Source organism: Siphateles boraxobius, unplaced genomic scaffold (genome assembly GCF_051911475.1).
Source record: "Siphateles boraxobius isolate OS27281-9 unplaced genomic scaffold, OSU_SipBor_1 81, whole genome shotgun sequence".
Classification (NCBI taxonomy): Eukaryota; Metazoa; Chordata; class Actinopteri; order Cypriniformes; family Leuciscidae; genus Siphateles; species Siphateles boraxobius.
The window spans coordinates 624,444-647,886 of NW_027509210.1; the positions used below are offsets into that span (position 1 = coordinate 624,444).

The following is a 23,443-nucleotide window of genomic DNA, read 5'->3' on the forward strand; positions in this document are numbered from 1 at the left end:
ATGCCCTCCGAAAAACTATCAGAGCAGCAAAACGCCAATACAGGGACAAGATTGAAGGACAGTTCAACACCACCGACTCTAGAGGCATGTGGAAGGGAATTAGTATCATTATGGACTACAAAGGAAACACAAACTCCACAGTGAACAACGCTGCCTCTCTCCCAGATGAGCTAAACACTTTTTATGCTCGTTTTGAGGGAACTAACACCCCCCTCGTGGAGAGAGTTATCGCGGCTGAAGCTACAGAGGTTAGTACACTCTCCGTCTCTGTAGCGGATGTTACCCGATCTTACCGACGGGTGAACATCCGTGGGTCCAGACGGCATTCCGGGTCGCAAACCAACTGGCTGGTATTTTTACGGACATTTTAAATCGGTCCCTCTCCTTGTCTGTAGTCCCCACATGCTTCAAAACGTCCATCATTGTACCTGTACCGAAGCAAACCAATATTACCTGCTTAAATGACTGGCGTCCTGTTGCTCTGACCCCCATCATCAGTAAATGCTTTGAGAGACTAGTCAGAGATTACATCTGCTCTGTTCTACCTCCCTCACTGGACCCACTGCAGTTTGCATACCGCAATAACCGCTCCACTGATGATGCTATTGCATATACAATACACACTGCTCTCTCCCACCTGGAAAAGAGGAACACATATGTGAGAATGCTGTTTGTAGACTACAGCTCAGCATTCAACACTATAGTGCCCTCCGTGCTTGATGTGAAACTCCGGGCTCTGGGCTTAAACAGCTTGCTTTGCAGCTGGATCCTGGACTTCCTGTCAAACAGACGCCAGGTGGTTAGAATGGGCAGCAACATCTCATCACTGACCCTCAACACTGGAGCCCCACAGGGCTGTGTTCTTAGCCCACTCTTGTACTCCTTGTACACAAATGACTGCGTGGCAACTTACAGCTCCAATACCATCATCAAGTTTGCTGATGATACGACGGTGGTAGGTCTGATCACCGACAATGATGAAACGGCCTACAGAGAGGAGGTGCTCACTCTGACACACTGGTGTCAGGAGAACAACCTCTCCCTCAACATCAGCGAAACCAAGGAGCTAGTAGTTGACTTTAGGAGGAACGACAGAGATCACAGCCCCATCACCATCAATGGAGCACCGGTGGAGAGAGTCAGCAGCTTCAAGTTCCTCTGTGTCCACATCACAGAAGAACTCGCATGGTCCGTCCACACTGAGGCCGTCGTGAAGAAGGCTCATCAGCGCCTCTTCTTCCTGAGACGGCTGAGGAAGTTTGGAATGAACTGCCACATCCTCACACAGTTCTACACCAGCACTGTCGAGAGCATCCTGACTGGCTGCATCACTGCCTGGTATGGCAATACTACCGCCCGTAACCGCAAAACCCTGCAAAGGGTGCTGCGCACTGCCAGCCGTATCATCGGAGGTGAGCTTCCCTCCCTCCAGGCTATATATGCCAGGCGGTGTGTGAAGAAAGCTCGGAGGATCATCAGAGACTCTAGCCACCTGAGCCATGGGCTGCTCTCACTGCTACCATCAGGCAGGCGGTACCGCAGCATCAGGACACACACCAGCCGACTCCATGACAGCTTCTTCCCACAAACAATTCGATTTCTAAACTCTTGATCCCTCATGATCAATAACCATAAACATTCTAACTGTCAACACAGCACAATATAATCTGCTGCATATTACATATATATATATATTTCTACCTTATGTGTATCTATTGTACGTATAAATACCTCTTTTTGTATTTTGTTGTATATTGTACATTGTATATTATTTATTGTTTTGTTAGTGTATATGGTACTGTGAGTAATTGTGTGCACATTAGATGTGTAAATCTATGTAAATCTGATGTTTGCTGTTTGCTGTAAATTGTTATACGTCCCATCGTGTCATGACTGCTATGTTGCTCGGAACTGCACCTAAGAATTTCACCCACTGTTGCACTTGTGTATATGGTTGTGTGACAATAAAGGGATTTGATTTGATTTTGATTTGATTTCAGGCACCGGTACCGTTTTTAAAGTATTGATTTGGCACCGGTATCGAAAAAAACCCAAACAATACCCAACCCTAATCTGCATGTTACAGCGATCTGTGATAAGCTTTGTTTATGTCAGGGAGTTCCTGGAATGTTACATGATATGGCTCTTCTTCATGTGTTCCATATATGGACTAAATGTGCACAGGGCGCCCTCAGGCTGCCAGTGTGTATTGAAAACACAGTACATCAGAGTATCCAGCGCTCATAATGATTACATCGGCCCATTTTGGGTAAAAATTCAATAAATATTATTCCTCTCTATACAAATCTGACGTCAACCTATGAGAATCTATCAATATTTCTCCAACTTCAACTTCGCGCACTCCAACTTCACCTCAGCACCAGGCGCAAGTCAAAAGAGTGCGGAAATGTACAGGTGCTGATTCCGAATAAGCTTCAGCACTGATTGGAGCATAGTAAATATAGATTCGATGTTCCTCAACTGGTGGGTTGCAAGACCGTTTTGAGTGAGTCGCATATGTGCAGTCAAAGAAACAACAAACGTAATTCTCTTTTTTTTCTGATGCTACTTTTATTTTGAAAGATCAGTGTGAAAGCTTGTGACACTTCGGTCAGATACTGAGAAAAGTGCGTTGTTCTGAATCAGTAGGCTATCTGCGGTAAGATGAGATCTTGTAAAAACAAATGTCAGTAAAACTAACTTTCCTGTCAGCCATTGTACTATACTGCAAATGTGGCTTGCTGTAGCCATAGTTCTGTTGTCAATTAACTAAAATAATCAAAAAGGCGATAAAATCTGTCTCAAAACTGCATGCATGCATGTATTTGTTATATATGCGTCACATATGTCTTGACTAAAATATTCTGCCATGTGAGATCACAATTTAAGGCACACACTGATAGGCTATGCAATTTTTTAATGTACAAATAAATGTGAGCACTGGGCATATGTACTAGAATATAGGCTGTAATTTTGCATTCATTTGTAAAGGACAAGCAAAAATTGATCATGTTTAAATCCATAAAATAACTAATTTTACATTCTGGCATTTATGTGCTGTTGACTTCCGCCTTGTTCACATTCTTGCACATTAATTTAGTATGATATGATAGAACAGTTTAGATTATTTATTTTGACAAGTAATATAGAAAGTTGAAGAGTTCATTGATTATATAAAATTCATGATTCCATGATTCCTAATTTACTACTATCTCAATTACAATTAAGTACAAATGAACTGTATTGAGTTGTGTAGGTAGGCACTAAAACAGTCCAATACATTATTTAAACTAATTTTTATGTTCAAATAATTAAGATTTCTGTGCCACCCCAGACTTTTTGCTGGCCCTTGCCTGGCCAGCCCTATGAAAAAATCCTGGCTCCGCCACTGGTTGTTTGGTCAAGCGCTTTCATGACGACTGCACAGGAGTTTTTTTATGAATGGAAGCGGCTGACGCTCATAATTCATATTTACCCTCTGGTGTCTAAGGTGTTTTTGGGGTCCTTGAGATGTTTTAACATGCCCTGACATTTGTGCTTTTTTCAGCTGCTTATAAACTAATTAATGGCAAATTACACTCTATTCAGCACAAACAGGGCTACCATAATATGTGTGCAACATGTTTGTATTTTTGAGAGCATAATGTTAATGCATGGTTATTGAAAAATAAAAATCTGAAAATCATCCTGCCTAATCATTCACATAAAACAATACCTTGATTTAAATTTTTGGAAAGGCAATATGCGCGGGGGCGTGAATGATCATGAATAATGATGTGGTTCACACCTAAGACAATGACCTGCATAATGAGCCTTTCATTCAGGTGGGTCACTGAGAGACCACAAGAAAGAATGTGAGGACTTATTTTGTATGCATGCAAATTGTATAATATCCAAGGTAAACATTTCTAGTTACTATTCAGTTGTTCATAGTGGTTCATGTAGGTTGTCTACAAACCGAAAGGTTGGTGGTTCGATCCCCGGTTCCACCTGACCAAGTGTCAAGGTGTCCATGAGCAAGACACCTAACCCCGGCTGCTCCCGACGAGCTGGATGGCGCCTTGCATGGCTGACACCGCCGTCGGTGTATGAATGGGTGAATGTGAGGCAAATATGTAAAGCGCTTTGGTGGCCATTGGGTCTGTGAAAGCTCTATATAAATGCAGTCCATTTATCATTTACCATACTTATTTCAAAGTTAAGGATTCATTAGTTTGATTATAGCATACATTGGAACAAACACTAGAATAACATCTTAGTTGATGAGTTTATTTTTGACAAAACATACTATATATTTGACATATGAGCAGAAAATGGCGAACAAAAGCTTATTTGATGTGGCAGTAGTCCATTTTACAGTAAAAAACTTTCATATTTCGTCTGTAACATATTGTTTTATTATATATTAGGGCATATAAATTTTAATTTGCAGTTTAATACGTTGCTTATACAAAGACATTTTATTTCAATATATTTCAGTCGATTTTTACTCATCTCAGTATAGCAGTATAGTTTGGTAAAAGCTAAATTATTAGATGTGTTAATGTAAAAATAACATTATTACTAAAGTAAGTGCGAGTGTGAATGAATGGCACAGATGCACGCTGTTTACTACAGCTGTAAAACAGCGCAGATCTGTGCCCTCCATTCATTCACACACATAAACGCGATTCATATTTAAATAGTGTTTTTGCGGTTTACAGACACCATTCCATATCGCGATTAGAACATAGCACTTAAGAATAAATATTCAATCCTCAGCTGGATCTGTTGCTCCTCGAAATGAAACTAAACCAGCACTTCTGAGGTCAATTTTTACTAGGATTATTATTACAATAGTATTATTCCTCACAGCGTCGCAAGACGACGTAAAGTACATGAATCTGATAAATTTGGATGTGTTTTATCGAGCTGATGTGATGATGATCGCCTCAGATCATTTGCGTTTGTGGGCGTGTTCACGTTAGCAGTTAATGAGCTGTAATGAGAACGACTGACATCTCTCTCATTTCATACAGATTACACAAACAGAGAATATTTGTTTTCTATGTGAAAAAATCGAGCAAAACGCACCCCAGAGGCTTAAAAGTATCGACACATTTTTTCATTACACAACTCCTGACACAAATTAATACATAACTGTCACTATAAGTTTCTCAGAATAAAATAGTGGTCAAATACTGAAACTTGAGTCTTATATCTTTATAATGATGTATAGTTTTGTCAAGGTAATAACATTAAATCTGATAGTAACTTTGAACAATTTAAACCAAGAACGATTCAGTGCCTCGGCGTCCTCGTGAAGGCTAACAGACATACTAAGAGTCTTTTGTCGCTTTAATATTTTTTTGGGTCAGAATAGAGGATACTAAACCAGAACATTATGGTTACCACAGTACCAATCATTGCTCTTTTGGGAGGGAGTCGTGTTCCTTATACACATGGAAAGATTATTTAGGGAACAATTATTTACGATAATTTACACACATGGAAAGATAATTTACGGGACTCAATCTCACATTTAAATGCAGTTGTCAATCCTGAAACTTTATAGTGCTTATGTGGCCTTACATCCAAACAACACATTCTTATACATATATTTTGTAAAGAGAATATCTACAACAAATCACACCTTTCATTTTGGTTGAGTTATTTTTTTTTGTCTGTAGACACACCACTTACCTCAGTATCTCCAATGTACACTTTATATTCTTCAGTCCAGTGCAGAGCAGCTTCACTCCTGAATCCTGTAGATTATTATTGTTCATGTTCAGCTCTTTCAGATTGGTATCTGATCCAAGAACTGTAGCCAGAGCTGAACAGCTTTTGTCTGTTAAGTCACAATTATTTAACCTGCAATATAAATAAATCACATCAAAGAATTGGATGGAACATATAGAATACATTCTCTGTATAAAGATATTAAATATTTTCCATTATTTTTACATTAACAGTAAATATGCAGTGAGGAGGGTGAGCTATACTGACATTACAGGTTAACTAGTATTTTCTATACAGTAGGTAGTCAACCAGAATGCCTATTACCGCCGCGCCAGGCACCGCGGCAAAGTTACCGCGGCAAAAATAAACCAGTCACATTTCAAAGTCATTCGTGAAATGACCGCCAGGTGGCGCAAAGGGACATTTTGCAAAACAGTTGCAATTGCCGCATTTTGAAACGTAAGTGGGGCTAATGTCAATGAACAGTAGGCTAGCCTAAGAATGAAGGCTATGACAATTTCCAAATAAGCCTACAACAAACATGAAAAATCAAAACAAGAGTTATTGACATTTGCTGTACAATAATGAAACAAACAAAGATTTGGTGGAGTTGAAACTGCATGTTATAAAGTAATAATTAACAAACGAAATAAACAAACGATTTTTTAAATAGCCTATTAGGCTACAAGAGATTTGGTTAAATTTTACGAAAGCAAAACGTAATTACGGAAAAGTAAATTTTAAACAGAATATAACATTACATAACATTTTGTGAATCCAAAGTTAGAATAGGCCTATCTCGCAGTTGTATGCAAGATACGATTTGCCAGTGGGAGATTTCCCCCCTCCACAGTAATCAATGCTATACTTCACCAATAGACCATATCAAATAAATATATATATTTTTTTAATGCAACACGCACGTTTAAACAACAAACAATAAAATCAGAACCAGCGTTTCTGCTCCTGTATTGAGAGATAATAGCATGCAGCGCGTTTCAGTTACGATACTGGTTACAGTGGCCTTAAATACATTCACGGCTTTTCAAAATGTCACAAAGCGTTTTGAGATAGTTTTGAACGAAATATTGACGTTCATAATTAAGTATTTTAGCACACCGAGTGGCGCTACGTATTGTTCTAAAATCTGTTTTTTATCTGGCATGTTGAATTAGTGTTCGACAAACGCGGCGGTGCGTTCACTTGAATTTATTTTTCTCATAACAGCTAAAATAACTTAATAGGCAATAGCCTACTCCTAATTTTTGGTCATACAGATAAGATATCATCTTTTAAAACTGTTTAAGCTATTTTATTCATGTAGACCTACAGTCACAATAGGCTCATTACAAAACGTTTTCTGTCGTCTCTGTCTCTGGGAACTGCGCTTCCAAAAAATGCCTAAAGCTTTAAATGTGAATAAATATTATCTGGTTATGTTATCCATATGAAGACAACGAGTCACCGAGGATCTACTCAAACATGTGTATGAGCGCTTCCCAATGAGGAAAGGACAAGAGTGAAAATCTCGATCTAAATAAATGTAGCTAAATAGCCCCTAAATTAAAATGTATAAAACAGATCAAATAATTTAAAACATAATTGTCGAAATTTTGCGATATTGTTTAATTTAAGTGCATAATTATTCTATAAATGCTATTTAGTTTAACATAAGCACGAATAGGCCAAGCCTGTGGTTCGAGATATAGGCCTATTTGAATACAAAATAAAAAAACTTTCAAAAATCCATGGAATTTAATACTGCGTTGAATATTTTGTACATGACAACAAATGAACATGAGTTTGTTTGTATTTCATTTTGCTAGGAAAAAGCAAACTTGGCCTAAACCCAAAATAAATAATTTTAAAAAATCTCTATATATTTACTTGATAATGACAGAAATATTACTACATGTAGCCTTAATGATTTAATTTCCTCATTATCAACACTTTAATAATCCACTTTAAAGTCCCTGTAAACGCAATAAAAAAAAAAATCGAAACACATTATAAATGTTAGAAATGTATTGCTAAAAAATATAACAAAGACTGTGAACTGTGAAATACATCTGTGTACAATTGTGGAGTTAGACCGTTAAACAGTTTTTCACCATTACAATTTTCCGGATTTTTTGGGCGGGTCTAAAACGGGGCTCGATGACGCACTGGAGCCCCTGAGCTCCTGGACACGCCCCTACTCGATCACGCACTGGAGCCCCTGAGGCTGGCCGCTCCCCTAACAATATAAATAGAGCACATTCACATCAGTTTGCCGCTCAATCGCGAGTTACTGTCGGTACTATTATTAGTTACTAGAGCCTACAGTTTGCTAGTTAGCTATGTCTTCGTCACGGAAATGCGTACCACCTGGATGCAATCATGTACAAAACAGATCGGTGTCCTTATTTAAATTTCCTAAAAACGATCACATCAAGAAGAGGTGGATTAATTTTGTGAAGAGCCACCTTGATGGAGAGCTGTGGATCACCACCAAAACCCGCCTCTGTAGTGATCATTTTACACGGGATAGTTTTATAAACTTTCGTCGGAGACAACTGGGATTCACTGATAATCCGATGTTACTGGTGAATGAGGCCGAACCGTCTATCTCCCGCCTCGGCCTCCAGCCTCCCGTCGCGCTGACAACTGGTGCCATCATCGGCAGTGCGTGCCCACTAATGAGTGTAAGTTGCCTTGTGTGCTTATGTTATAATTATTATAATGAACCTAATAAGCAGCTAGGAGCATCCATTCCAGGTGTAGCGCGAGTGGGCGTGGTTTCAGCCCAGCCAGCGGACACGCCCCCAGCGTTTGAGAGCAGAGACTACTGCTCATTTTTTCAAGATTTTGATAGCTTATTTTATGTACTTGCCGGCTTTTTTATCATTCAAATGTGGCTGGGTGGCTAATAACAAATTTTTCTGTGATATGACAAACTCAGAACACATACTTAATTTTGACTTTACAGGGACTTTAATATCAAATGCTTGTCTCAGACGCTCCTCAGAGAGCCTGTGGGGGGTTTGGAGGGGCAGTTCAGGGCTTTATCGTGGGGGTGCAGGACAATAAGGTGTTAATCGCTTCTCTTTCATATGGAGAGTGTATGATAGCCAGCCTAATAAGAAGATTTTATCAGAGAATGTCTAATAAGGGGAGAACGTCCACTCTCAGTAACTTCCGGCTTCTGAACTGGTTGCAGTTCCACTCTTGCTCCATATGAGGGCGCTCACAGGACGAGTGCAGAATGAATGGAGGTCTATGGAGCTTTACCCCTCAAAATCCACTTTTCTCAGGATATAATTTTTTTGTCTAGTAATTTGAATGTTGTATTCGAAAGGAGATGCAAAGAAATTACACATTGCTGGTTGTTAGATTTTTTTATAGTCACTTATTTGCTTTAAAAAGTCTTTTAAAATGTCAATGATGTCATACACATCATACGGCCAGAAATACTGCTTTACGGCAATCCTTCAGTCAATGTGGTGCTTTCGCGCTCTACACTTTCTTTTCTCTCGAGGCATCGACAACACAGCTGACACAGGTAAATACACGTGCTAGAAGAGTTTTTGTTTTGTTGTTTTAAAAGACCACGCCGAAAATACACATACACATTCTGGTCCCACTTGGGATGCCACGATGCCATCAAGCGGTGTCTCTGGACGTAATCAGTCCTTCACTGACCAATCAGCGTTCATTAGCAGAATGTTAGCGTGTTATGGGCAACAACAACTCAACCTGTAAGAAATCGAAAGGACATATAAGTACTCGTTCATTCAACTTTCGACCTATAACCCATGTTGAACTTGCAAAACCTACAATTAAATCTGAGATTTCTCAAAGGCAATCAGGTGAAAGAGACAAATTTAGCAGTCTAGCTCCATAAACTCCCATTCATTTTGCACTCAGGGCGATCGCCCCCCAGTGGAACTCTGGTGGAACTACAACCAAAATTCAGTACAATAGGACTTAAAGGGAGTGGCCAGGCTCTCCGTAGACGGGCTCTGATTTTATCCTAAAGAGCAGGCAAACTTTCTTTCAGGATAAATCTCTCGATATGTCCAAATGTAGGCCTATTGTTAAATTAGCTGTATTTAAAGGTTTTCATATATAGGCTATATTTTTAATTTGATTTGTTCAATTTTTAGTGTTTTAACATTTTCAACATTTAGAGTTTTAGAATGTTTGAGCAGTGTGTTTGTCAACAATCTGGCATTATCTAAACATGAACTGTTGAGGAAACGCGTTCATGCCAACTACACGAACGTGAGTGAGCAGCAGATACAGAGCTCTTTTATTCTTGATCAGCCTCGTTTTGTTTTAAGGTGAATTCAACAAGGCATTCTGTTTCTTTTAAGCAAAAAAGGCTATAAATTTGTTACAGTTGTTTTTTGTCATTGGTGACACGCAGTGACATACAGTTTTATTAGCTGTATGTTTCTATCCTGAAACATTTAACATTGACAGAGAGCCGACGCGAAAAGAAACTTGCTAAAGAGATCCAGCGCGTCAGCGAGAGAGAGGCAAAGATAACATCTATTCTTAATTTATGCTGTTTTCTACTATTTTCATTTTGTACTGATTTAATTGTAGCCTACACAGCAAAGCTGGAAATTCTTTGGCAATACAAATTTAAAATGTCGGAAGAATAAGATTCTATATTTCTCATTTTTCCTCGCAAAGGGAATAAACACTCAATCCAACCCTGTTTTACATAAATAAATAAACTGTCCTGATTCTTTATTTAAACCTTGAAAAGTATGATAAGGTTATAATTGCATTGTTTTTTATATTGAAAGCAATACTATTTAGTTAGTCTATTATTTTTTGTAGCCAAGTCAACAAAATGTTAAGTGTATTTTCTGAGTTGTTTAATGTAGGCCTATTGATCCGTTTTGAAAAATGATTTCGTTGCTATGGGTATCACTGTCAGTCGTCTCATTTCGTGAATGAATCACACTACAATAATTTAGCAGATTAATTCTATTTAATTCTTAAAATAACAAAGAATGCTAAAACACAACTGCTGCCGACTAACATCGGTTAGCAAGTGCTGACAATGTTTAAATTAAACAATAATTTTGTGTAGGCCTAATTTGTTTCACCGTTATTTTAATTTGTTAGTATATTTTTTAACTGAAACAAACTATAATAGCCTACGTATTAGCTATATAGATGCATAACCTGAGATTATAGAAAAACTGGGCACACAATGTGTTAACGTTTAACCTACTTTGCTTAAATTGGATGCAATAATTGAAGCCTACATTTGTTTCAGTTCTAAATTTGTACTTTAATTTCAGTATTTTGATTTAAGAAGTCGTTTAGCTAAAATGTTTCACTTGAATTTATCAGCTACCAGTTCTCAACATGCCGCGGCAGATTACACAATAGAGAGAATAAACTGACACTTTCAAAGTCTGTGATTGTAGCGTCTCTTAGCGGTAAAAGGCAACAAATACACACCACAATTTTACCGCTGCGGTAAAAGTATTATTCTGGTTGAGTACCAACTGTATCTTAGTATTTTTGAAAAATTTACTAGATAAAACAAACATAAATAGTGTGCTTCGTTCTTTGCTAACCGAAGTTCATATTTTGCTGAAAATATGTGGTATATGATTAAGAATCACTATAGAGCAGTGTAGATAAATGAGATGAGACCAAAACATGACTAATTACATTAAATGACATACAGAGCTCTTTTGGAGGTTTTGATGACTGCTGATAATCTAATAAAACACTCGTCTGATTTCTTGAATTTCTGAAGCTCAAACTCCTCCAGCTCCTCCTCTGATGTCAACAACACAAAGGCCAAAGCAGACCACTGGGCAGGTGAAAGATCAGCAGATGAGAGGCTTCCTTTGCTGAGGTGGGTCTGAATCTCGTTCACCAGAGTTTGATCGTTCAGTTCATTCAGACAGTAGAACAGATTGATGGATCTCTCTGGAGACAGATCAGATTCTAATTTCTGTTTGATGTACTGAACTATCTCCTTGTTGCTCTGGTCATTGCTGTCTCGATGTGTGAACAGACCTCGTAAGAGTCGTCGAACTATCTTTATGTTGCTCTGGTCATTGTCATCTAGCTGTGTCAATAAACCTCGTAAGAGTCGTCGATTGGACTGGAGCGACAGACCGAGGAGGAATCGAAGGAAAAGGTCCAGGTGTCCATTGTCACTCTCGAGCGCCTTGTCCACTGCAGTCTTGAGCAAATCAATCATGACTTCATTTTTGTTTTTCTGTTGTGCAGAGTCATGAACAAACACACTTTTCTTGTTGATGTCAAGAAACAGATGTGCATAAAGGGCTGCAATAAACTCTTGAATGCTCAAGTGAACAAAGCAGTACATGGTACCAAGAATGATCCCTGTTTCCTCCTTAAAGATCTGGGTACACATGCCTGAGTACACTGATGCCTTATAGACGTCAATACCACAGGCTTCCAGGTCTGATTCATAGAAGATAAGGTTGTTTTCTTCCAGCTGATGAAATGCCAGGTTCCCTAGTGAAAGGATGGCGTCTTTATCCCAGGAAACATCTGGTGTGTATTCTCCATCATACTTTCGTCTGCTCTGCTGGATCTGAAAGCGGAGAAAGTGTGTGTACATTTGTGTCAGAGTCTTGGGAGTGTCTTCAGTGTTTGATTCCTGCAGTGTTTTAGAGGCGTCAGACTGATTGTTTTTCACATAATTTTTTTCCACCTCTAAAATGTTCTGGAGAACAGTGGCTGAAATCCAGCAGAAGACTGGGATGTGGCACATGATAAAGAGACTCTTTGATTGTTTAACATGGTCAATGATTTCATTGGCCATTTCCTTATCTTTGAATCTTTTTCTGAAGTAATCTTCTTTCTGTGCGTCACTGAATCCTCGTATCTCTGTCACACGGTCGATACAGTCAGGAGGAATCTTACTGGCAGCTGCTGGTCTGGTGGTGATCCAGATGAGAGCAGAAGGAAGCAGATTTCCCTTGATGAGGTTCGTCAGGAGAACATCCAGAGAGGCTGGTGACCATACATCAGTCAACGTCTCATTACTCTCAAACTTCAGAGGAAGACGACATTCATCCAATCCATCAAGGATGAACAGCACTTTGAAATTATTCCTTTTTATAAGGTTCAGTCCTTCTGTCTCTGGGAAGCATAGAGTTATAAGACCCATTAAACTTTGTTTTTCTTCCTTGTTTAAATTCATCTCTCTGAATGGAAGAGGAAATATGAAGCTGATATCTTGATTTTCTTTTCCTTCAGCCCAATCCAGAACAAACTTTTGCACAGAGATGGATTTTCCAATGCCAGCGACTCCTTTTGTCAGTACAGTTCTGATCTCCTGATGTTGTTCATGTGCTTCAAACAAATTATTGCATTCAACGGGTATCTCTTGTGCTTCATGATGCCTGGAAGCAACTTCAATCTGTCTGACCTCATGTTCAGTATTGACCTGTTCACTGCCACCCTGAGTGATATAGAGATGTGTGTAGATGTTATTCAGAAGTGTGGAGTCACCCTGCTTTGCAATTCCTTCAAACACACATTGATACTTCTTCTTTAGGCTAAATTTAAGCTGACGAGTGAAGATCAGCTCATCTAAACACAGGAACAACAAACAGACAGTTTTAATCTTAATTTTCTCTCATACATTTATAGGTGTTAATCTGCCAGATGGTCATGAGTCTCTGACCTTTTAGAGTATCAGCAGCTTCATCTTGCTTCATCTCTCTCAGGTAGTGTAGTGTGAGATCAAGAGCTGCTTCTTTAATATTGCATCTGTTCTTATTAAAGTCCTCCACTAAGGATTGTGTGTTCTCGTTTTGTAATATTTTCTTAAACTTTTCCAGCTCATTTTTCAGTAAGGTGATTATTTTGCTCTCAAGATCCTACAAAGCATAATAAAAAATAAAAATAAAAAATATATAAAAAAATAAAATAAAATAAAACCGTACATCTATATTCATAAAAAAATTAAAGTAAAAACACAAACATTAATTAGCTGTAATTATTAATAAATAAAAATAAACTTTTCACATTTCATTCTTATTTTATGGGTTCTTAAAATCAAAAGTAAATAGTCAAAAATAATTAGAAATGACAAAACATGATAAATAATCTATTTTTTATTATAATTATTAAATATTTATAAAAATGTAAGATTTTTTTTTTACCTGGAAGATCCACGGGAGATTCTCTGTGAAATGCTTGTGTTTCCTGTGAGTCTGGAAATCTGAATCTAATGTTTCATATTTAAGCCTGTTAGCAAATAAAATAAAAAAAAATCTAAATACTGCATTTCCAGGAAATATATTACCGAAATCTCTAGTAAATGATTTTAGCAAAATATACTCTAGTAAATATTTGAACTATACAGCTTTATGCTAATTATTCATTGATACACTTTCTAACACAGTCTGTGCCCAAAAATAAGAAACACATGAAATACCCTTTGGTTGGTGATGGTGTTTCCTCACTGAAGTTTGGTTGGTCACCATCTTTTGAACAGTCACTCTTCACAGCCACAGAGCTGGACACATGTGAACTTGATCTATCACGGATGAAACAAAGAACGGAGACAAAAAACACTTCACTACAGGAGATACTTCAGTCTCATTTTAAGAGGACGTTTAATGTTACAAATGGTAATTAAATACAGTATAGTTGTGTATTTGTCCCTCTCATGACTGGATCGATGGTTTATTGACTTTCCAATGCCGTTGCCGTTGATAATAGGAGTAAGCAAGTTTAGCGTACAAACAGAGTCCATGCAGACGGATGTAGATGCAAACAAATGTCTTTCTTTATTACTTGTGCTCTATTAAACATGATCTCAAAACTTGTCTTAAAACTTCTTGTGGCCTTTCCTCGTTCATACGTACACACAAAGCCATACCCTGTGGACAGCATAAGAAATCCACCTTGCGAGTCACTCTGCTGTGCGGTCAAAAAACGGAGTTCTTCCCAATTACCAACGCACACACTTGTTGCTCAGGTGCTCTAATTATACACAGCCACAGCACCATCCAGTGGACGAAAAACTTTACCATCCAACAAATGGCTCCTACAGATGGATTTATTCATGTTTGGTTGCATGATATTTTCTGGTAAATGTATCCCCCCTAGTGGCGTTCTGTGTAATTGTGTTACTGGAAAGAAGCTCCAGACTGAGTTCAGTAAAAAGGAAATCAGACTAGCGGACATTGTTTTCTTTGAATTATAGTTGTATTTAGTGAAGTTTCATCACATTGTGTAGAAATCATAACTCTATAATGTAAAAAATATAAAAATACCTTTTGATAGATGTCTTTTTCTCACTGAAGTTTGGTAGGTCATCATCCTTTGACCAGTCACTCCTCACAGACACAGAGCTTGACACATGTGAGCCTGATCTTTCACTAATAACACATAGAGACAAGAAAAAATTTAATTACAAGTTCATCTGTGTCTGATAACGGCACAAACTCTCTTTAGTCCTTTACAGACGGAATGCTGACGAAGCATTTGCACAATCATTACTGTAAACTTAGAATTTTTTATATTTTTAATTTTAAAAATCAATGTACATTTAGCCTATAACACTACTTTATACTGTAAATATAAATTTTCCTTTTCAGATTAAAGATGTTTATCCTCTACTGGCCACAAAATAATGATATTTTATGCTATTTTTTAATTAAGAAGTTCTGCAAAGCATTTACAAATATAAAACAATGCTTAGTTCTTCACAGGAAGAATCTAAAACTTCAGTAGTTTAGAATGATTGTGTGAAAACAGACGCAGTCTTACCTCTGTTTCTCCGAGAGACTCATCTTTCCTCGCTCCTCTGACATACCGCAGCTAAACTAACATTGAAAACAGATCAGCACTGGTTTGTGGAAACAATCAGTCGTTCAGTTTGACCTGGAGATGGCAATATATGTTCCTGAGATTAATAACATGGCAGTCATTCAAGATAATAATGAAGAATCTAAAGTTAGCAACAACAACAAACACTATAACATAAAGTGAATCATGGCTCTAAATGTAGTAGTGAATAGACATTTACACTGTGTTAAAAACACTGAGTGGGAAAATGAACCCAGTTTGTTACATTCTCTATTGCAGTTTAGTATCATTTTACAATCATATTTAATGTTTTATTAATTGTCGATTGTTTTGTCACTTGATCATTATTTCAAGTTCACAGTATATTTAATCATTTTCAAATGCTCCCCTCATTATATGTATATCATTCATTCAGTGTTTTTTCATTTAATATTGAAAGTAGAAAAATTAGAAAATGGCTCCTTTTTCATTTAAAAAAAAGAAAACAAGAATTCAGCTGCTTTTTCATTCAAGGGTAGAAAAATGCAATACCAAATAGGACCACATGGAGATGCCAACAGACACTATACCAGCTGCCTTAACCTTACAGCATACAGATACAGATCCATTAAGAATTATTAAAGTGTAAATTGCAGGTTAAATTTTTCACGAATATAATGCAATGTGCTTATTAAACATAAAGATAAGAACCGCCCACCACTGTTTTGTATGTTTTTTATACCAAAATGCTGAATACAGTGATGTGAATAAGTTAGGACACCCATGCTAAAGTTGCCTAAAAAGAGGAATAAAAAATCATCTTTTGGAAATTGATCTTAATGCCTTAATTTAAAAAATCCAACCTTTAAGGACACCAATTTTCTTTGTGAATGAATAATGTGTCGTAAATAAATAAATGTTCTTCCTTAAAATACAGGGTGCATAAGTCATTACCCCCCTATGTTAAATTCCCATAGAGACAGGCAGATTTTTATTTTTAAAGGCCAGTTATTTCATGGATCCAGGATAATATGCATCCTGATAAAGTTCCCTTGGCCTTTGGAATTAAAATATCCCACATCATCACATTCCCTTCATCATATCTAGAGATTGGCATGGTGTTATTTCAGTTAGCCTAATAGCTGGTTTGATTTGCATTGAAAGATGATCTTATGGAAAGTGCCCCATGCCAATCTCTAGATATGGTGAAGGGTGTGTGAAGATGATGTGGGATATTTTAATTCCAAAGGCCAAGGGAACTTTATCAGGATGCATAGTATCCTGGATCCATGAAATAACTGGCCTTTAAAAATAAAAATCTGCCTGTCTCTATGGGAATTTAACATTGGGGTGTACTGACTTACGCAACCTGTATTTTAAGGAAGAACATTTATTTATTTATGATACATTATTCATACACAAAGAAAATTGGTGTCCTTAAAGGTTGGATTTTTCCTCATTTTTCCAATTAAGGCATTAAGATCAATTTCCAAAAGATGATTTTTTATTCCTCTTTTTAGGCAACTTTAGCATGGGTGTCCTAACTTATTCACATCACTGTATAATATGAAAAGTTGGTACTTTTTACAGTGGTTTTAAGCACTCCCTCTCCCTTCCACTAGGCTGGGCGTGACGTCATAAAAGGGACTCCAAGCCTAGAGTTACCGTTAGTCTAACGACAAGTAGGCTAGCAGTTATATTGCATATTGGAGACCTAACTCAGCAAGCAAAAATGGTGTTGATGAATGAAATAACCCAATTGTAAACATACTCGTGTGTGCTGGCTATGAGATTACCGTGATTCTGCCTGAAATTAGTGTAAACTATTCGCAAAACAAACGGGTTCAGGCAGCATGCGTCAAAACCAGGATGCTGCGTGAGACACGTCAGATTAACGGATTATTTGATGAAAATTTTTACTTTTCACACCGTTTTAAAAATAAAAACAGACAGTACAGTATACATTACTCATAACTTCGAATTTTATTATAATTGTATCTCATATAATATACAATAATGTCATTTTTACTTGTTATATCAAATGTGATAATTGCTAGTACATTTAAAATATCAAAATATGCTCCCCATACAAATTTTAAACGAAATAACGATGTCATAATATTGTGAGATTTACACCATTATGGAAACAATAGAGAATGAATCGCCTAGTTACGGTTGCTAAGACACGATTGGCCAGTGGCGGTTTTCGGGCGTGGCTTAGCGAAGGGTCAATTAGTTTTGATTTAGCACACGCAATATCGCATTCTGTCTGCAGATGCCAGCAAAAGCGCCATTGTGCCTGTGCAGTGTGTGCATCTCTACAGCTCTAATTAGGACTACTAACACCATGTAAGTAAATAATGTCTTCAGTCGTTGTCCCTCCTTGCTATTCTACATGACGACAAGATTTTGAAAAGACTTTGGCTTGTTCCCTAATGTTATCCGGGTTAGCACCAGGTTAACCTAGGCTAGCTCTAGCTACTCACCAGGGGCCTCATTTATAAAACTGTGCGTAGGATCCTTACTAAAAGTGTACGTGCGCCAGAAAGACAAAAATGGCGTGCGCAAAAAAATATTCAGACTTATAAAACCGTGTGTACGCCAGAACCTGCGCAGAATTCACTTTATAAATCCCAGTTAGCGGAAGATTGTGCGCACATGCGTCTCCTCCCAGAAACAACCATATATGGAGCTTACAACGCCTAGTTTTACTATGCATATCCTCATCTGCATATAATTTGCATATGATTATTCATCCACGTGATAACATGTTTAGGTACAAGACATTAGGAAAATATTAAATGCGGATGTGCTGTCACATAGTTACATTAATAAAAATCATTTAGTAGCCTATCCTTGCCTTTTTTTTGAATAAAAAATCAAATAGTGTAAAATACATTTCGGAGAAAGTTTTTCTCAATCTTTTCCACTGGCCAATGAGTATTTTTAATTGATTTATGTTTTTAAAGGAAACAGATAGACTTTGTTGTGAATTATTTGCACAAAACTATTTTCTCAGACAATCTGCTATTATCATGATAAGCAATTATCTCTGTAGTTAAAACATTAAAACACAGCATGCCAGAGGAAAAGTGTTCAAAAGCATTGCATCCACAACAAATATTTCTATTTATTGAATATAAAAAATTTTGTAACTTCATGTAATTTAAGTGTTTAACTCCATTAATCATATTTAGGCATATTTAATCGAAATCTTTACAACAGAAGTAAAACATAGTTTAAATCATTCTTTTATTTATTTAAACTGTTATTGTAAACATGAACTGTATTTATAATTAGGACTTATAATGAAGATTTACGGTTTTAGATGCGTTAGATATGTGTCAGTTTCACTACACGACCCAACGCGCTCGCTGGCGGGGACATTTAAGAAGGGATGGATGTTTGCTTCATGTGATAGGCTTGGTGAGTGAAATTATATTTGAGTGTGTTATAAGAAATTATATCTTTTTGTAGCCTAAATGTATAATTTTTTAAGATTTTCTGTCTAAAAGTTACCAAAAAGACATGTAACTCCAGCTCACCGTCGGTGTCGCCAAACTGCTCCATCTCCAAAATGGTCGTACGCATGGGTCAGAGTTTGCGTGCAGGTGCGCACATTTTCCCGTCAAGTTTGTTTTTATAAATCACAACTTGTGCCTCGGAAGTGGCGTACGCCTCTTTCAGGGCCTGTTTTGTGCGTACGCAACGGTTATAAATGAGGCCCCAGGACACCTGGCCAACCCTCCACTCATTTTCCTCACACCAAGCATTGATAACTCTTTGAGGGCCTTGATTTCTGGCAATTTCCTCCCCTCTCTCACGCCTGACTGGTTCAGAATTGTCCATAGTCAAGCCACAAACAGTAGGAATCTAGCAGAGTATGGGTTGCTACTCCCTTTTATGACGTCATCTCCCAGTTACGGTAAAAAACATGCTACCTTTGAAGAAACCCCAATAAATGTTATTTTAACGCATTTTAAGACAGAAATCTGCACATTAATTGGTTGTGGTGGTTAACCTGCAATTTACACTTTAAACACAGCAAAATACAAATTAAATATAAAACATTTTGAAAATGGCGACCTGAAGGCGGCTCGAGATCATCAGTGAACAGTTCCTCTGTCAGAGTCAGTGTTTGTGTCTGTGCTTGGAGTGACGTCTGATGTCCATATGTACATAAATACCACTGAGCCTTGCAAACACCTAAAACACACTAACCAGTAATGCCACCATACTGAAATGTGCTCGTGGAAAAGCTTTCAGAGCAGCGAGAGCGCACATATGTAACCGGTCCTACTCAACCTTGTCCGAGCGGTATTCGAACCGGGGTCTCCAGGATGGGAACTGGGCGCGCTAACAAGGACCACAGTGAATTTTACACGCACAGCCTATGTTACACAAACACGGCTTGTTTCACATTAATAATAATTGACTGCCACTTGCCTGTATGCCATTGTAATCATTTGTACCTTGATTACATTCCCATCCATCAAAACTTTACTGGTGAGTAAGTAAAGTTATGTCATTATCTTTATAACCACATTAAGAATCCGTACAGCTATTCTGCAGCGCGGAACTGAGGAACTGAAGATGGCACGGTTTGATCTTCGCTGACTAATCGAGAAAGGGGCGTTTCATTCACCGCCCCGTACAGACATCGAATATTCAAACTCTTTATTCATTTTTGTGCCCCTGTATGAAAAAATAAAACCTAAATTCATGTTCTTCTTTTTTTTTTTAAAGAATGAAGAAGAAAACCCGAAAAAAATGAGCCATTTCTCCGTTTTCTACTTTCGATATTAAATCAAAAAACGACTCTCAACGAATATCAATAAAGTAATAATGTAGCCTTTGTTATTCACAGTATTAAATCCAAATAACACAAAGAAATGTGAATGGGAGAAGTTATACAATTTACTGAAATAAAGATAAAGTATTCAGTATATGTGATTAAATATGTAAGAAGTTTGTGGGGGGGGGGGGGGTGGACAGTTAGACAATATACAATACAAAATTAAGCAATTCCAATATTAACCGTCAATTCAACTGACACCAAGATCAATGAAATGAAATCAGTAGAACATCTGTGACAATAAATCAGGGCCCACACACTCATCCATGTCTCTCATTCATTCACAGTCTTAAACAAAATAAATTGTTGCAGGTCTGTGACGTGGCTTGAGAGTGTGATGGCCAAAAAACAAATAACACACACACACACAAAAAACACTGGCCGTTTCAATTTAAAGGGTAACTAAACCCCTGGTCAGAGCCTGACTCCACCCACTGGCAATATTTGAAAAATGCTGGAAAAGTGGGCAGAGCCCAGCGGAGGGGGGCGTGCACCTGAGACGCATCTGTCTGTATGGAACTAGTCTCAGCCTCAGACGTCACGCCCACGGAACGTTGGCTAAACGTCTGATGCATATGGTACACTTAACTGGAAACACTTCAGGAATGTCGAAGTCGTCATCTGATTGGTTGAATTTTATCGGATTTCCGGGGGGCGCGAGTGTCGTGTTTATTTTCGGTTCGCCGGGAAACAAAGCGCAGACGTGTGATTGCGTTTCCTACTGATTTACTCTGTGTTTTGATCAGATGTGGTAATGCAGACGCCATTGTTGTTATACGTGCACGAACATATCAATGACTTACTGCTTGTTTTCTTCTCCTTCTTTGATTTTCTATGCTGACTGACTTGTTGCACGCCGGTCTGTTGTTGTGGGGACATTTCCAAAACGTGACGCTGAACGAAACGAACTGTAATTGGTTATTTGACATGTCGGTCAAACGGCCTTATGGGCGGGCCTTGGCCAAAGAAAGCTGCTATGAATTCCAGACCTTCAGCCGTCAGTCTGAAGGTCTGGCTACGCGAGACTAGTATGGAACTTGCCTATGTCATCACCAACAACCCCTTACGTCACGAACCACCCCAAACATCCAATAGGAAAATTCAACAGCAGTAGCCACCATTCAACCTGAAGAGGGCAGCACTCAGACGTTTTTACACCATATATTGTAGAATTAAAACACTTTATACACAAATGTCAAAAAAGTTACTCGAATCAATGAACAGTACTAATAAAGCCCCATTCTTACAGATCATTAACTAAAAAAAGTTGGTTTAGGGTTTAGTTACCCTTTAAAAGAAAACAAAAATAGTTTAACTGCACGTGCTTGGTAGTACTCACGACCTGAGAAGATATCCAGTTGCAACGAACGTCAGACACAACTGTAAGTTACAGGGCAGCGAGTTCAGTCAGCTAACAGTTTAGCAGAACGGAATCCAGTGACGAATAGGCCTAAGTTACTCGACGCCACGAATCACCAGAGAGAATGTAGAATGTCTTTTCCCATGGACGAGGAGGTTATCACGGTCTAAACATATAACTAAAAAAACAACTGTCCGTTTTCTGTGTAAAATATTATATAATCAGTCCATGTAACATATAAAATAAATTAAAAACATTACTGGTGAATATAAAATGATTAGCTAACCTTATATGCTAACATGCTATTCGCGATTGGCATTATTTCCAGCATTATACCATACTGATTACACTATTAACACAAGAAAAAGATAATTTACCTTCAAACAAGTAGACAAGCATCCCAGAAAAGCACAACGATTTGTCATCCATAATAGCCTACTGGTGGTGTACTTCATCATATTTTTAGAGAACTAACGCGGATTGCAAGTTCCTTTCACTCTCTCTTCCAGGCCCCGCCCCATCACGAACAGTAACTTCAAATTTAAATCACACATACAGTATGAAATCCATATTTTTCACCCGCAGTTAATTACTGCAATCTAGAAAGTATAAAAACTTACTTGCAGTCTTGTCCACTCAAAAGTGAATTTATTAGTATATTAAAAACGAATTGTCCTGTCCTTTATGCTTGTGGCCTGTCAGCGCGCGTCACCAACATATCCTCAAAATCTCTCGCTGCTATAGGTGAATTGTGGATGAAATATACATAAATGACCGATAATGTTAAACTTGGTTGGTGCTAAATTAAAAATCTGGGACACACATGAACCAAATACAATGAGCAACGTTTTCTCTTGTTATCTCCGTTTGTTTATGTGTTTTCCAGTTACTTTCGTTTTCGTCTTCTTCTCGGGTTTTACTGGCGGGTTTTGAACCAGCTGAATATGCGCTTACCGCCACCAGCTGGAGCGTTAATATGATTTAGCATTTTGTGTGAAATGTCTGAACATATAGCAACTTATGCTTTAATGTTTACTATTATGTTTGTAGCAGTAGATATTGAGTATTGAGTTGATCTGGTGTTGTTCTGAACAGCTTCAGTTCGTCTGTTAAAGTCACTAATGTTCTGCTGATGTAAATTAATGTTAGTAAATCAGAGATGATTAAATGAGCAGCTGATGGAGTTTATCAGATCTGAGTTTTACATTTAACATTCAGACTCTTGAAACTCTTCAGGAAACAATACGACTGCGTCTCAAATCATATATTCTCTCATAGATATTGCTTTGAAGAAGTTATTACTTCACAACTGTTAAAAAGGTACTTTCTGTGAATGTGTTGATTTATTTTCATCTTGCATCGAAATTTACTAACACAAATTTCTAAAATAATTGCCTTATTTTACATCTTTTATAGCTTTAAATGAGGAAAACATTATAATGAGACTCATCATTGTAATGCATTTATGACTGATATGAGTTTCTGCATATTGTTCAATCAGGAGATGATGGAGATTTGCCTGATATGAAACATCATCATCAGCATCTGCTAACAGAAGAATCCAGAAACACAGTCTCTGTAAGAACATCAATTATTCCTGTTTCTAACTCTATCAGAAAGAGAAACAGAGAGATCTTCTGTGTGAAACGACAGATGAAGCACATGATGGAGAAACCGGAGAATAAAAGTGATTCTGTCATAAACTCATCATAATC

At 37.7% G+C, this 23,443-nt stretch overlaps 1 protein-coding gene across 3 annotated transcripts in view; it reads right to left on the reverse strand.

Annotated features, from left to right (window-relative positions):
* Positions 1–22,649, reverse strand: part of LOC143730755 (NACHT, LRR and PYD domains-containing protein 12-like) — a 49,662-nt gene extending 27,013 nt beyond the window's left edge. For 2 of the 3 annotated variants that reach the window (XM_077221336.1, XM_077221338.1), the window contains exons 1-8: positions 22,349–22,649; positions 15,496–15,609; positions 15,000–15,104; positions 14,156–14,257; positions 13,881–13,965; positions 13,400–13,595; positions 11,415–13,305; positions 5,683–5,853 (exon numbers count right to left, since the gene is read on the reverse strand). In XM_077221336.1, coding sequence (XP_077077451.1) covers positions 5,683–5,853; positions 11,415–13,305; positions 13,400–13,595; positions 13,881–13,965; positions 14,156–14,257; positions 15,000–15,104; positions 15,496–15,539 — 2,594 coding nt within the window. In that variant the 5' untranslated portion in view covers positions 15,540–15,609; positions 22,349–22,649. Of the gene's footprint in view, positions 1–5,682; positions 5,854–11,414; positions 13,306–13,399; positions 13,596–13,880; positions 13,966–14,155; positions 14,258–14,999; positions 15,105–15,495; positions 15,610–22,105; positions 22,262–22,348 lie in introns of those variants that run through there. The other variant, XM_077221337.1, reaches the window with a different exon arrangement.
* Positions 22,650–23,443: the final 794 nt, after the last annotated feature.